Source organism: Paralichthys olivaceus, chromosome 7, assembly GCF_024713975.1.
Source record: "Paralichthys olivaceus isolate ysfri-2021 chromosome 7, ASM2471397v2, whole genome shotgun sequence".
Lineage (NCBI taxonomy): Eukaryota > Metazoa > Chordata > Actinopteri > Pleuronectiformes > Paralichthyidae > Paralichthys > Paralichthys olivaceus.
The window spans coordinates 18,391,610-18,407,528 of record NC_091099.1 but is presented as its reverse complement, the minus strand read 5'-3'; the positions used below and the strand labels follow the sequence as shown (position 1 = coordinate 18,407,528).

General features: G+C 40.7%; 1 protein-coding gene across 2 annotated transcripts in view; it reads left to right on the top strand.

Annotated features, from left to right (window-relative positions):
* nell2a (neural EGFL like 2a) overlaps positions 1–15,919 on the top strand; it is an 82,716-nt gene that overhangs the window by 60,795 nt on the left and 6,002 nt on the right. Inside the window, exons 16-18 of one of the 2 annotated variants that reach the window (XM_069528730.1) lie at positions 10,291–10,431; positions 11,989–12,182; positions 15,513–15,689. In XM_069528730.1, coding sequence (XP_069384831.1) covers positions 10,291–10,431; positions 11,989–12,182; positions 15,513–15,689 — 512 coding nt within the window. The remainder of the gene's footprint in view (positions 1–10,290; positions 10,432–11,988; positions 12,183–15,512; positions 15,690–15,919) is intronic. The other variant, XM_069528731.1, reaches the window with a different exon arrangement.

Here is a 15,919-nt window from a genome sequence, read left to right as displayed (position 1 = left end):
AGAAAAATTTAATTAAATCCAGACAATCATGTACAACCCCTAAATTAAATTAAATACAAATTGTGCTCATAATTATAATATAATGATAATAACAATAATAATAATAATGGTCTTTGAGTACAAAATTAACTTACTTACCTACTTTAAGTCAAGTCAACAACAACAACCAGCGTTTTAAGCTTTCAACATTTTACATGATAAAATTTAGTGGGTAGTGGGGTAGAAATGAAATCTGATGTTTTTCATATTGCATGTTGAGCTTCAAATTATGGTATGGTAAAAAAAAAACAGAGCTGACTAATGCATGAGGATAACATTTTTAAAACAGAAAATAAAATGTCAGAAAAATGGGCAAGATAATATTAGTATCTTATTGAAGACATACTCAGGGATATATGAGCGAAAAGCTCTACCTTTCAAGATTGCTCTAAAAATAAGGATAAAGTACAAATACAGTTTACATCTCTGTCGATCAACACAATTCTCAGTGTGTATGTTGTATATCATTGCTCTGGCTGGTTTGTATAACTGATCAATATGAGAGTGAAAATGGAAACTGTCAGATATGTTCATGCTTAATTTAATGTTTGCATTTAAAGAGCTTCACTCGTATATCTCAACAAAAAAAAAACACCTAGAAAACATCACAGTGCTCTTGATAAAAGACTAAATCTTTAAATGTAATAAACAAACCCATTAACTGTATTGCAGTTGCGTCTGAAAGTGGTCAGTCTGGTTTGGATGAGTGGTCTGGAGGAACGGAAAAAGTCTTGACTGATGGTGCTTTTAGGATATGAGTAAGAAGATTCATAACAGGAGCCATCTTTCATTCATCTCAGCTTTAATTTGCTTTTAGGAAACAGGACTGTAAAGATTATTCCCCAGCTGAGTCCGTGCATGAAATAATTGGACATAACATCTGTGAACATCCTCTCCCCGGTTCAGATCAGACGCATGTTTATTAAGTGAATAGCTGAACTGCTCCTATGAGATGAATGGGGAGGTTGTTTCTTTTATTTCCAGCTCATTACCTTGTCCTTTCAAGTCCCTATAAGCTTGTTAGGATGCTTGGCCGATAGTTAAAATGTTCTGTCACTATGCCATCAGTTCTGTAACTAACGGCCATCTCCGTGATCCTGGCGTGGCCTGTTGCTATAGTTTCCTCAAAGGATCCCGTTGGCTGCTGAAGAGCATTTGATCAGAAGTTGGGGATGGACACCTCCCGGTTTTCATCCTTCGATTCATCTGCGGTCTCGAGCACTTTTAATCAGCGGCGCCGAATCATGGGGAGACCAGTTTAGCATCAACAATGTTCTGCAAGGACAAGGAGAAAGAGATAAAAGATTTTTATGTTTGGTGTTAATGATGCAGTTTAGATTTGTGACTCCTACACACTCCAGGAGGGTTATGTTCAAGAGCGCCATCGAGGAGCCTCGGTGCATTACACCTACACTGTAAATTGATGTTTTATTGGTCGGCAAAACTCTCATTTTCTCAAGTCGTGATCATTTACCGGCTCGCTTCATCTGCCGGAGTGATACTCTCGTAAAGACACGCAATCTAAAGAGGAGAATGTTATGTTTATGTGAGTGAAATGACGCCTTTTTTTATTTTTAATCAGAGCTTTGATTTACTTTGTTTTGCCTTTGAGTTTTTATGTCCGCTTTTTAAGGGAAAAAAGAGTGAAGAAAACAACATTTATCGACAAAGAAGGCTGAGAAGTGAAAAAGGGACAGGATTTTAATTATTGAGTAAAAGTAATGAGAAGAAAGGGGGATGGGAAAAGCAAGCTAAAGGTTGACGATTTATAACGAGTCATAAAATGAAAAAGCAGTGAAAAGGAGGATGAGAAGGAGAAGGATACAAGTAGACATCCATGAGTTCATGAGGAGACTTGAGAGAAGCAGTGTGAAGCCCTGAGGTCACGCTGGCATATTGACTGGGACAGACAGCAGAACGGGGCCAGACAAACAATTTGTTCCTCAGACCTCATTTACATTGATGTTGAGCTCCAGGAAGCTTGTCAGTTTTCAACAGAGAGACTCACTAGATGGACAAAAACTCAGAGGACTGACAGAGACAAAACTACAATAAACAGACTGCAAGAGTCACACACGCAGGAAGGTGAATAGCCTTCATACATATTTAGATAAATAAGTATAAGTATAAAAGAGTTATAATCAAGTATAGTTTTGTTTTTTAGTTCATTTAACAGGGACCATGCACCATCTTAAGTTAGTTACATATTTAATTTGCATCTGCGGCCCCTGAGCAGGAAAATATAAAAGACAATGCAACAATACAACACGTAACAGAAAGATGACATTTTTATAATTCGTTTGTGGCAACTGTGGCTCAGGACTTAGAGCGGGTCCATCCACTGACCACAATGTCAGTGGTTTGATCCTGCCACCTCCAGTCTGCATTCCAAGTGTCCTTGGGCTGAACCTCAAATTGGCAGTGTGTGTGAGTGTGTGAATGTTGTATGATAGAATGATGCTGTGTATAGTAGATCGCTGTATGAATGATCACATGACTGATTTGTATTGAGACATGTCTTTTAGGTGCGGTTCATTCCTTGATATGGGGTGGGTATTGAGTTGAGTTTATCTGCTGCTCTGACTGTCAATGCTGATTGTCCAAAAGCAGTTTTCTGGAGAACCTGGCATTGTCTCTGCAGATACAAGATTATTATTAATCTCCTTTAAGGAGTTTATGTTTTCACCCCATGTCTGTGTGTTTGTTGGTTTGTTCGAGGGCGAGATCACACAAAATAACTAAAGATATTTCCATAAAAATTGGTGGGAGGCTGAGGTATGAGTCAGGGGAGGACCCATGAAATGTTGGAGCAGATCTGGATCAGAGGGCGAATGCAGGAATTTGTTTTTTAAAATTTCTTTAACATTGTAAGATGGCGTTTTTTTAAATTTATCACAGAATAATTAATGGAACTTGGTGAAAACAGTCAGGCATGTTAAGGCAACTGATATATACGAGTGTGTGAAATTTGCTGCAGATCTAAATAAAAGTTTCTGTCCAGTGAATTTAAATTTGGTTTAATAGAGGAACTGTTGGGCCTTGGTGGAGGCACTTGCTCTACTGAGTGACACTGTAGACCAGACACATATCTACCAGACTAGGTCAATAAATCATTACAAGACATACCCATAAATTAAGAGATGGGAATATAAAGATGTGCCACACGTGCTTGACCAAATTATATAATGAATAATACATTGAATAAAATAATAAAGTGGACATAAGGTCAGTTGCTATCAGCTGTTGCTTTGCCCTTGTGTAATTTTAAATAGCAAGTGTCTCTCATACAACAGCGGGTAAGAAAAAACATCACAGACTCATCACAGTTGAAATCTCCCCTGGGCACCTCCCACCCGACACACAGGCACAGGTAGTGAATATTTAAAAGCATATTCATTTTTTTCCACCCCTTGACAGCTCCCATGATGCATCACGGCAGCACTCCCTGTCTCCCTCCTTTGCTCCTCAATTTACTCACAAGGCCCGAGGCGCTGTGACTGTTAAAGCTCAAGCGGCTTGTTTAAGCACAATGATTATGTATTCATTATTTATTTAGAGACGGCCTTACAAAGCACTCACTCCATCACCCATAATTAGTGTGTCTTAATTAGGCCCTGCTAATGGCCGGAACTGTCGTTTAGCTGAGCACAACCTGCTGCGTCTACCTAAATGACACGTCTCCCAGGGAGAGCTCACTGCTGCAGCTGCTGCACTGCAGCACACTGCTCTGGCCCTGGACAGCTACATTGGCGTAAAGGACAATGGTAACAACATTGAATGGTTTTCTCTGCTGAAGCAAACAGATCTGCTCTATTTTGAGGAAACATCTGTATTCAAAAGTGAAAATCATGGTGTTATTATAGAACTGCTGCACTCGGGGTCCACATAAACAACATAAAGCAGGGACTGTCTCGGTTCTATCATTGACTGACAGAGACACAGACCAACAGCCTGTTACACATTAAGAGCCACAGAACCAGAACACACATTAGCTTTCTAGAGTCTTTATCATCTAGGCAATATATCTTGTGTTGCGTCTTGGCTCGCTGAGCAACCAAACATCCACCTGCAGTTTTAATCATGCTTAGCTAATGAGCTGGTTTGCTCTGTCACACTGAACTCCTTAAAAACTGTCAAATGCAGTAGTGTTTATGGTTAAACCTGTTTTAACTGGTCCACCTCAATAGGCTGTAAACACAACTTTGACCTATTGCCACATTTTGAAGTTGTATGTCCACATACAGATTCAACAGCTTTAGTCCGCCGCTCGACTGATCGTTTGGTTGATCAATAGACTCTCGTCTTGGACCAACTCTGTTTCTGAAGGAGGAAAGCACTGAATCAATAACTTTCCAGCAGAGACAACAGACTACCTGTGAAATCTGTTCGGTTTGCTGCTGTAGGTCTAATATATTTGATGTTTACTTAATGTTTACTCTGAGTTGGTTCCAAATGAAATGACATCATGTAAGAGAATTAGTCTGAGCAGAAGCATTTTTCTGGAAATGGCCACAAAGAAAAAGGTAACCTTTGTAAACATCAGTTTATATATCACAGCTCAACAACCAACATGGCACATCATCTAAAAATGGTCGTCTACCATGTCTGTTAGGATGCTTGAGATTTTTAGTGTGAACATACCAGAAATATCTTAATTGTGTATATCGAGTCTAATAACTAAGTTGAAATTCTTTAATTTGCAGTTAAAAGTTGCTATTTGTGTATTTGAAAAATAATTTAGGCTAATACAAAGTCTAGTCAAATTTAGTAAATTAATTTGCAGTTGACTAAGCAATTGGTTGGAGAGTACCTCCAGTCAGCTAAGGTTAGATCTGAATGCTCTAGGATCAGATCTGAATGCAAAGATGCATTGAAGAGGCATTAGATGTCTGATCACTCGGACCACACTCAGAGGTGGTCAGGATCACAAGTAGCCACATTTGTGTGAACTCAAATGCGTCCTGAAGAAACCAAAAGTATTTGTGCATTTCTCATTGTTTCCCAAACAGTGACCACCACGTATTGATTTTCTTATTTACTACTTGAGATGGTAACCATTACAGAGGAAAATCTTATTTTGTAGAGCTGCGTGCTGAGCATTGATCTGCTCAGCTGCTCCTGTCACCAGTTTCTATAACACTCTCTCGTAAAGACACATTAGATAGACAACACATCTGAATGTCAGACAGGCCAAAAACAACATCATTTGGTGTTTGTGAGCAGAAATGATTTACATTGCTGTAGAGCAGGGAAGTGAGAACTGATTACAAGCGGTCACTGGAGACACGTGTGGTGATGCATTTTAATGCCTGTTGTGAACTGATGCTCTCAGAGCTGTCCATTTGTGGTGAGATCACTCAAGAGATGTTACTTAAAACCATGTCAGACCAGGGCTGCTGATTTGGTTTTTACCACCTTCTCACTTAGAACAGCAGCAGTGGCTGTGGTTGACATAGGATCAATGAGGGTGAATCGAAACCAGGGGTGGATTTAGGACATCTGTGCATAATTCCTGATTCTGTGAGTTGCAAATTTAAGTAATTCCTTGTCCAACCACTTGTATACTTCAAAAAGCTTAGAGAATGAAATTCACAACACAGTGTCGTATTCATTCTTAGTAAGTGACTAGTTTTTTAAAAGGCTACTGACAGGACAGGGGCACTTCAGAGGTCCAATGAGATTTCAGCTTGGGCCAGTGCCCCCAGGCCTTGCCCCTGGATCCTTGCCTGACCAAAACAGTAAAATGGTGGTGTGGAAGAGCAGGACATTTGTTACAATAAGTGAAGCTTTTATATTACATTAAAAAACTTTTATATTTAATAAATCTAAATATATCAATATATATGTAAATGTATTGATTAGTGAGGCTTTTACTGCTTCTGCTAACACAGCTCCTTGGCTCTATAGCTACAAGGTGAAGTAGCTGTTTCCAGCAGAGGTTTGTTTATACTGTGTCTCATTTCCCCTGTTGGCTCAGCTGTCAGTCAAACACATACATCCATCCTCCCACTCCGAGGTTAAAGCAGCATTTCTCTCTATAGAAACCTTTTTCTTTCTTGCTTTCAAAAGTAAAATAATCATTCTGAAATTCACATTCACGCGTGTGTTGACTGCAAAAAGCAGCTGTCAAATTCTGATTTCACTTGGAGGAATTAGCTACAGCTAAGTGATACGGAGCAATAGCAATCTGTGCGCGCTTGCAGCTACCGATTGTTCACTAGGCTCATTTCCAATTTGCCACAAGTGCTCATCCACTCTCCCGTTCAAGTGCTTGCAAATATGGATTTGCGTTTCGGTGTCTGTTTCATCATCAGGAACCCGGTGTGTAACTCAATTTGCCTCAGGTGACTGATTGATTATTCAAGTCCATACTTTCCCTTAATGAAGACTGAGGACCAGTGACAATCACTCAATTACACTTTAATGTACATTAAAAAGAACAGGGATCCACAATCCATTTCCATAGCCTATAAAAGCTATGTATACACTATTATTGACTGCAGCCTTTTCTCTCAACCGTCACTGTAAATGTGATCTGACATGACTAATTCCACTCATTTTGAAATTCACTTATCTTCAAATGCTATCTGACTGGAGAGCAGGAGGGACGCTCAGTTGAAATCCAGAGATGTTTTCTGAGTAACTCCTCCCGCTGCAGCCAGTCAGGATTATCAGGTAGACCTCTACGGAAATGGAAATCAGTTTGAATTAGGTTATTGTACCGGTGAATGTACGTGTGGCAGCAGGAGCTGGTTCTGCACTGAGTAATGCAACGCAGCAGAACTGTATGCCAACCCCTGGGGCTACCCGTCAGTCAAGGAAGGTAAAATAAAAAGAAGGGGGAGGAAATGGACAGGGAAGGAAGGAAGGAAAAAGGGACGAGTGAGTTAAAGCAGATAACTGCACCTGCCTAGGATCGGAACAATGGGGAAAGGTTGAGAGGAACAGGAGGGTTGAGGGATGAAGAAGATGAGGGCAGGGTTGGCTAAACTCTGCCCAAAGAAAGAGGAAACTGCAGGGATGGTGGGGAGTTGATGAGGGAGGCATCACAGATTTGGATCACAGATCGACAGGTGAATTGAAAAGGCAGAGGATGAAGAAAGAACGGAGGGGGTGCACAGCGGCTTAACAAGCCCAGGATGCTGCAGAGGAAAAAACAGTCCACTTGTTCTTTACTTTGTCTTCTGAGAGCTGCCTTAATAGAGCTCTTGTTTCCTGGCTGCCACTCAGGATAACGAGTAGGAAAACTGTCCCAATGTCGCTCTTTCTCCTCCTCTTCCTTCCACTCCTCCTCGTCTCCTCCTTCACCTCTGTCTCTTATCTATTATGCCCATCCACATCCTCCTCTCTTTGTGTGGGTAGTTCTCTGTCAGCCACCATGTCTTTCAGTCACCTCTGAAGGTAATTCAAAATAACTCTTCCCCTGTGGCCTTGACCTCTCCAAGAGAGATTCACAAAGATGGGTTTTATTTTGTTTGTGTCATCTCTCTTCTTTTTTTGCTAGAGCGGATTGAGGGAAAACATGACATGATTTAACAAGCGACAGTGCTGCACTATTCACATCTACGATTCAACAAAAGAAAAAGCCTCCCGATTCAGTCGAGACAGAGCTTTCAAGCGGCGGTCTTGTCTGATTGTCATTTATGATGACTTAATTACAATGATTTTCTATTATCATTTACGCGGGATGATAAAAGAGAAGGGGGGAGACCTTTTGTGAGCGCGCTGTATCTTTGCCGTACCTCACACATTCAATCTCATTGAGTTGCGACAACAGCGAGTTTCACGGCCCTCAAACACAGCAGCGCTTTTAAAAAGTTGACTTGACAGCAGCCTGAGAAGCATCATGCCATAATTGCGGCTGACAGGTTTGGCTCAGATTAAAAAACAAGAAAATGACAAATCTTTAGTTGAGGGTGTAACCCTCTGTTGTTGTAGCCAGACAGTGGAGTTTTTAAAACGCCTGAATGAAACTGTCTGAAAATAACCCATTTGCATATTTTTAGACTTGCTTCACCATTGGTGTCTGTTATAAATAGTATCTGACTGCTCAGTTGTACTTTGAACAGTCTCGTACAGCCTCATTTGGTAGAGAAATATGATTCAAACTAATTCTACTTGATTTTTTAATATACTGGCAAGACACCTCCTGCGGCTTTGCCCCTTAAAAGCCCCCCGTGCTTTTATCACACTGACATTCACAGGTAACCAAGAGCATTGGATATTTCTCGTCAGTAGTCAGGAGAACGTATTTTGATTTTCAAAGATAGGACATTTCGACATTAGCTATAGATTCATGTGTCCTTTTAACCTGCAGTTGCTGTCTTTAAGGAGGGAAATGAGATGCTCTGCTCTCACCAAACTAATGTAATTAGATAAAAAAGCGCAGTGTCTGCTCTAAACCTGTCTCTGTGGAATGGATGGTTCTCTTGGTCTGTGTTAATGCACCGGATCTACTTCTTTCCTTGTCAAACAGTTCTACAATATACTGAAGTTATGAATTTGCTGAAGACAAAGGGATTCTATGAATGATGATGACATGACAGAGATCAGCAGCGGTCGCTTGTCGGTCCGCCTGCGTCTGTCAATCCGATTCGTTGAAATAGATAAAATTGAATTATTAGAATTATCTGGTGCAGACTTTGACCTGCGGTTTGACCCAGTTGCCGACCACTGCTGTATTTTATCCGAGGACGCACAAAAAAACTGAAAGCTACAGAGAGCTATTTGCCAGTTCATTCAAATTCTATAATATTGAATGTATCAAGACTCAGCTCTGCACCTTCTCAGGGAATTTACAATACACATCCCAAGTGTGAAGCCACTTAAATGAGAAGTCTAACACACCAACAGAGGGAGTTTTTTGAACCAGATCAGTGGGAAACAGAAAAAAAAATTTGTTCATTTTTTTTTAGCAAACCTCAGACTAATGCGGGTAATTTTTAAACAGATAAGGCCCTAATCTGCGGGACATTTGATCAACGCTTAATCTGCTGCAGAAATTCTATTAAAAGGCTGAGGGCTCATTAGCCAATAGATCTTAATCCCATTACTGCCTGGGCGGTGGGGGACCATGAGCCCGTCTGCCTGTCTCTCTGTGGGGGATACTGTTTCAGGCAGTCGTAGAGAAGGTCAGACACGGCACACTGCCATTTTCATAATGAGAGCAGAGCATCATGCATCATGCGCCATCATTGGCTGTACGCAGACACATTTAATCACTGTGCATGTCTGGGCCCAACATATTTAGCCCTACTGTGTAATAACAGGATTTATACCCTCTCTCATGTGGGCACAGCCCTTGGTTTAATTAAATATAAGCTGAAATATCAGAGCTATCTGTCTCTCATGGGCATATTATGCTCATTGTTGAAAATTACAATGTATTGTTCTTGGCTGATGTCTGTAGGAAAGTTGCAGGGTTGCTTGTCGACATGAAAAGGGCTGAACGTTGGCCAGTTGGAAACAGAAAGGAAATGCAGATAAAAGGAGACGAAGAGAATCGTGCAGGAGGAAAAAATAAAAATTCACAGAGGGGGAAGTCGGGGCGTGTAATCGAAGACAAGCGCTGAGGAAGGAGGCAGAGTCAGGGATTGTTTCTGAGTGCAGCTGTGTGAATACAAACATCAGCTCCACCTATTGACAGCCACCCCCGGCCAGGATAGAAGAAGTTTCAGACCCTTTGACTGAGCTTCTTCACACCTCACATCTGAGAAACTCCTTACGATCAAGCAAAATAAAAAGCGAGCACACAGTATTTGTGTGCCTGCATGTGTCAGAGGAAGAGACTGTGTAGGATTTCAAAAACAAAAGCCTGTTACATGTGTGGCTTCTGAGAATAGGCTTGTTATATTAGTTTCATTCATTCCCTGTTATCTTTCATTGGTGCACTTGTCCGTCTCTCTGGCCATGCAGCCTTGCTTGATCAATAAAACCCATGGACTGGATTCACTGTGATGCCAGACACATTGTTTTATCAATTATGAATCAGTCAATTGCAAATGCCTACCAGGCAAGAATGGAGCAAGAGCATATTTCTTGAGAACAACATGATCCTGATTGAATGTGCTTCTCTTCTATTTTCTTCTCTTCTCTTTTCTTCTCTTCTCCTTTCTTCGCCTTTCTTCTCTTTTCTTCTCTTCTCTTCTCTTCTCTTCTCTTCTCTTCTCTTCTCTTCTCTTCTCTTCTCTTCTCTTCTCTTCTCTTCTCTCCTCTCCTCTCCTCTTCTCTCCTCTCCCATCCTCTCCTCAGATATTGATGAGTGTGCGGACGGCTTTGTGGAGTGTGATAGCAAATCTACTTGTGTCAACTTGCCCGGCTGGTACCACTGTGAGTGCCGCGATGGCTACCATGACAACGGCTTGTTTTCTGCCAGTGGGGAATCGTGTGTAGGTCAGTGGCCCACCTTTATTTTACACAAATATGTCATGTCTAGTGGAGAAAAAAACTTTGACTTGTCCTCAGATTTTGAGATAGCAACTTTGATTCAGGGGAATCAATTTTTTTAACACAGATCACATGTAGAACAATTTCAGTGGTAAAAGTCATATTGTGACAAACATTTTTCATAAAAAAAAAGAAAGTCATAGTTGAAAAGAAAGTCGTAATATTACGAGAATAGATTTGTAGTTTAACAAGAAAAATTCATAATACCACGAGTAGGCCTATTATGAAAAAAGTTGCGAAAAAAGTCGTTTTATTATGAGAATAAAGCTTAATGGAAAAAAGTAATATGAGAATAAAGTCATAATTTAACTACACAAAAAGTAATTATAGACTATTACGAGAATAAAGTGGAAAATGGAAAAAGCAGCAGGGAGATCCGGTGCTCGCTGGAGTTTCACTTCACAGAAAATCTTGAACCAATCTGAAACTTCTTTGAATATCATGCAAATGTAACCAATGATCACCTTCTAGTCACCACTACCAAACGTTTCCTCCTCCACAAAAGGAGGTCTTCCGTGAAATATATATTAAAGTATAACTTGAGCAACCGGCTGATCCTCTAATATTCCTGCTGTAACATGACAACAGCCTTAAATTATAACTGGTGACTTAATTAAGTCCCAGATCTTTTTTCTAATGCTCTGTCGTACAAAATGTTCATGTTCACGCATTTAAATGTGTCTTATCTTTTTTATTTGTAATTTCTTTCAACCAAATTAAAAACACTAAAAACAGCACATTTTAATTGACCAAAACTTCTAAATGTGTGAGTCACCCTGCATCACAAATGTACACCTCTGATGTTTTCTTGCACTTGTGTACGGACTGGTATGATTGGATAGGTACGTCATTATCAGTGCGTTTTTCTCCCCAAAATGTCAGTTTTCTTTTCGCTGCCTGTTCATTTTCTGTATCATTCTCTCAGATGCAGCCTGTCAGGAGAAGTGTCAGTTGTCAAAACGGAAACCACCAATCTACACTAACATTGAAGCCTCGCCTGTAACAATAGTGCTAGCGATGCTCTACTCGTTGACCTCATCCTGGCTGTCAGTTTGAGCTGCAGGAGGCGGGGGGGGGGGGTGCATGTTAAAGGCATCCTCAAAAAACTGAACCTGTCTGCGTCTCACAAAGCAAAGTTATAATTTGACCAAAAGTGGGTTTCTGGGTTACATTACAGCTGCTTACTGTGGTGGTTTCCTTTAGATGTGGAAAATGTTGCGTTGCTACATTTTACAGTCACATTTGAAGCCTGGGGACGCTGCCGTGTTGAGCAGCTTGAGAGTGCACAGCGCGGGTCAAAAAACAAAACATGTCATCTCATTGAAACGTGTTGAGTTTGTAACCATATTGCGACGGAACACGTTTTTTTACCTTGTGTGTTTGTTACCAGAGCAACATCACCAGACTTATTAAACATAATAAAAATCAACACGAGTCGAGCTTCAAAACTGTTTTTTGTGCCGAGCGTATGTGTGATGTCATCTTCTTCTGCGCTCTCCACAGACATTAATGAATGCAAGACTGGGAGGAACACCTGTGCCAACGACACAGTGTGCTTCAACTTGGACGGAGGCTACGACTGCCGGTGCCCCCACGGGCACAACTGCACCGGCGACTGTATCCATGACAACAAGGTTAAGCACAGTGGGCAGATCTGGGTGCTGGACAGCGATAGGTGCTCCGTGTGCTCCTGTCAGGTGAGAAACAGAGGGAGGTGGACATAGAGACAAAGAAAAGCTGAGAGAGAAAACAAAGCAGTGGGGGACGGGTTAGCTGAAACAGGCAGAGAGCTGGATATGATAAAAAAATAAACAAAGAATAAATTGGAACAGAGAAATTGTGCTCTACGCTTTTTTTTCAAGTAACAATGTTGTGTTACTGTATGTGCACCCAACTGGTCATTTTATTTTTTCTCCTTTTGTGTGTTCTCTCTCAGCCTAAGAGCAACAATGCAGTTTTAAACCTGTTACTGCTTGTCTCGTCAACACACTGTTCCTCTTTAAGCAGTCGCTGACATTTGAGGAATACTGTTGCACAGTGTTCAAGTAGATGATGCATGAAACCAACATTTTATTGAATTTGTGACAATCACTGGATTCACTAACTCTGGATAAATACATAATAATGTCAGATTAGGACACTTTGATGTGTAAATTTGCATCTAGTTGACATTTAAGAGGATTTTCACAGTGAAGTCCCAAATCCAGTATTTCTACTTTAATGTTTCATTCATTCAGAACACGAGGTCATGATACACCATTAAGTATATACATGTTCTTAAAGCTGCACTTATAAATCTTTTATTTTCACAATAGGTGAAATATTTGCAATGGGATAGCGATCACAGTGCCAAACCACCAGAGCACTATTATTGCCAACTGTGTGGTCCCCCTGTAAAGCTGCTCTATGGTACAGTGCCAGCTCAGCTAATTTAAACAGCAAATTGGGTCTTAAACCAAATAAACTTTCAGTTAATAATATGTCAACAATTATACATTGAAATGTGTGAAATCACACATTTTATTACACAAAGAGTTACGATTCATAAATCTAGCTCCCCCAATTTCTGTCATGACTGGGATCTGACACAAGTGAGAAATAACATACATTACAAGCAGTGCCCAACAAATTTAATCCACACTACTGAGTAGAGCGTGTACCTCCACAAGAGCAAATAGTCCCCTCATGAAACCACATTATCTGCTAGATGCAGATTCTCATTTTGATCCTCACCAAATTGCACACACTCATCAGGTATCAGTCCCCTAATATGCCAGATTCTTTTCCCATGAATTATTTCCTGGAAAATCTAGTTCAAATTTAATGGGATCCCTCTTGGCCCATGTCCCATCCTTTCAGTTTCGTGGAAATCTGTTTGGTAGTTTTTGCAAAATCCTGCAAACAAACAAATCAAACAACAAACAAACAAATGGACTTTTCCAGTTTTCATCCCTTATCTATTTTTTAATACACCAGTAGTTGTGAAGTATATCTGTTATATCTGCCTTTAGATATGCACTGCAAACATGAACCTTTGTACACATCAAGCCAGAGGAGCTGTGAACGCAAATGTGTTGAGCTGGAAATTAAGCTCACTACAACCCAAGTTCATGTATTGTCTCTTTGAGGTGATGAACAAACAGACAAAGGGCTAAAACAGGCTGAAACGACATGGAATACAAATACAGTGGAACAACATCATGAATATTTTTCAATTACATCCTCAATTCCCTCATTGACCATACACAGTATGTTTAGAGGTCCACCACAGTGACTCATGCTTTTGACGTAGTCGTTTTGATTGATTTTTGATGCCGAGTTTCTGGAAACATTCGGTATAGAAAACTCAATCCATCGTCCCAATCTACCCTCATGAACATCAGGTCACGGACCAGTCACACTCGGCATTTTAGCATTTCACTCAACCTAATACTGAGTGTCTGGCAGCAGTGGAAGGTGATTATAGTGGATTAGTGGCAGTAGTGAATGATCAAGCGGCAAATTATTCATTTGATTACAAAGGACCAGGGCAGAAATGGCTCCCTAATTAAATGAGTCATATTAATTGATTGGAGAGATTGAAGAGCTGCCTGTCAAAATTAGTGGTATTGAGCAGCTGAAGGAGCGGAGGAGTAAACATGTTATTGTTTTGACGGTGGGCAGAGGCACAGCTGGGTATCAGATGGACTGCAGCAACAAAGTTACAGGGGAAACCAAGGTCAAACCTCAGAGAGAAGACAAAGACTGGGTGTTGTCCACACTGACATCATGTTAGACTTCAGTGTTTCAGTCTGCGGGGAGCAGCAGGAGGGCGGGGTCAACCACATAAGTGCATTTGGTAGTGGAGGTTGATAATTAAAAAAAAAAGTAAATACATTTAGGTGATTTGCAGGAAGATCTGCAGATCGTTGGGGACAGTAAAGAAAAAACTATGCACAACAAAAAAACAGAAGTTTTAAATGTGTTTTTTAAATATTTTGTTTGTACGTACTCATTTTGATTTACTGCAGACTGCTCTATGTTAGGTCAATATGTATAATCGGCTCTGATCATAACATTGATTTTTAGTAAACATTCTTTTATTGAACCTTTATTAAAGCAGGATAGTTTCATTGAGATGTGACCTTAAGTGTCCTTAAAATACGGCAGCAAAACTGTGACAGACTAAAAACTCAGAGTATGTCATAGGATCAGAACTCTAGTGGTAAATAAATCAATGGAGTCAATGTAAACAGGATTTATGTAAAAAGGTTGCACATGGACAGATTGAGATTACACTGACTATGGGAGTTTAAAGTGTTTAGTGCAGTTTTGTGTCAGACTTCTGACAGTAACAAGAAACGACCTGCGATACATCTACAAACAAAACTTGCTCTTCCTGTTTGTAAATAACACCTAAAAGAGAATCGATATAAAGGTAACAAATAGAACCTGTTCCTATATTCATAATTTACCCACTCTATCTAGGATCTACAGTGTCTGTGGGCCTGCAGATGATCCTGTCAGAGAAAGGTAAAGAATCCCCATCGCAGTTTCTCAAAGGCCAGACTGGTGTATTGAGATATTTTATTTTCTCTGCCCATGGCTCGAAAACATAAAGATAAGTTGGTTTAATATCACAGACCAAGAAAATCAGTAAATACTCCAAAGAATTTGGGGCATTTTTGCTTGAAGAAATGACCTGCAGCAGTTCTCACATGTGAAAAGCTCCTTAAATCACTGAGACAACAACAAGACAGCCAAGTAATTCTTCCTCACACACCACACTGACGACCAGGAAGGAGAAGTGCTGTTGTGTGTTTTAGCCGTAGTTCTAGCTGAGACCGAATCAGCTTCACAGCAGTTGCTCTAGGAAGAGCGACACAGCCTTTATTACAATATTTACGATCAACATGCATTTTTAATGATCCCATTAAACAAATGGCCCTGTCTGTGCATGTATATGAATATGTGCACACGACTCTGCAGCCCTGTGATGTTTCATTTTTTTGCTCACTTGATGGTGCGTGTTTGTGCCTTGCGCCCAGGCCGGCCAAGTCATGTGCCGCAGGATGGTCTGCGACTGCGACAACCCCAACGCCGACCTGTTCTGCTGCCCCGAGTGTGACCCTCGCCTGAGCAGCCAGTGTCTGCACCAGAACGGCCTGCTCACCTACGGCAGCGGGGACACGTGGGTGGAGAACTGCCAGCAGTGTCAGTGCCTGGTGAGTATAGGGGAACATATCAGGAATTCTAATCAACACTTTCATCCTGAGCCATTTTACAGCAAGAGCCAAAACATGAGCGTCCATTGAAGTACCACAAAGAAATGCAACAAATATGCCGGTCTCCATGGAAATGCTCTCAAATAGAGAGATGTGTTCTGTAAAGAAAGTCAAGGAGAGAAGTTTTGTGGCCAGAGTGATGAGGAGGTGAATAGGAAAGGCTGCAGAGA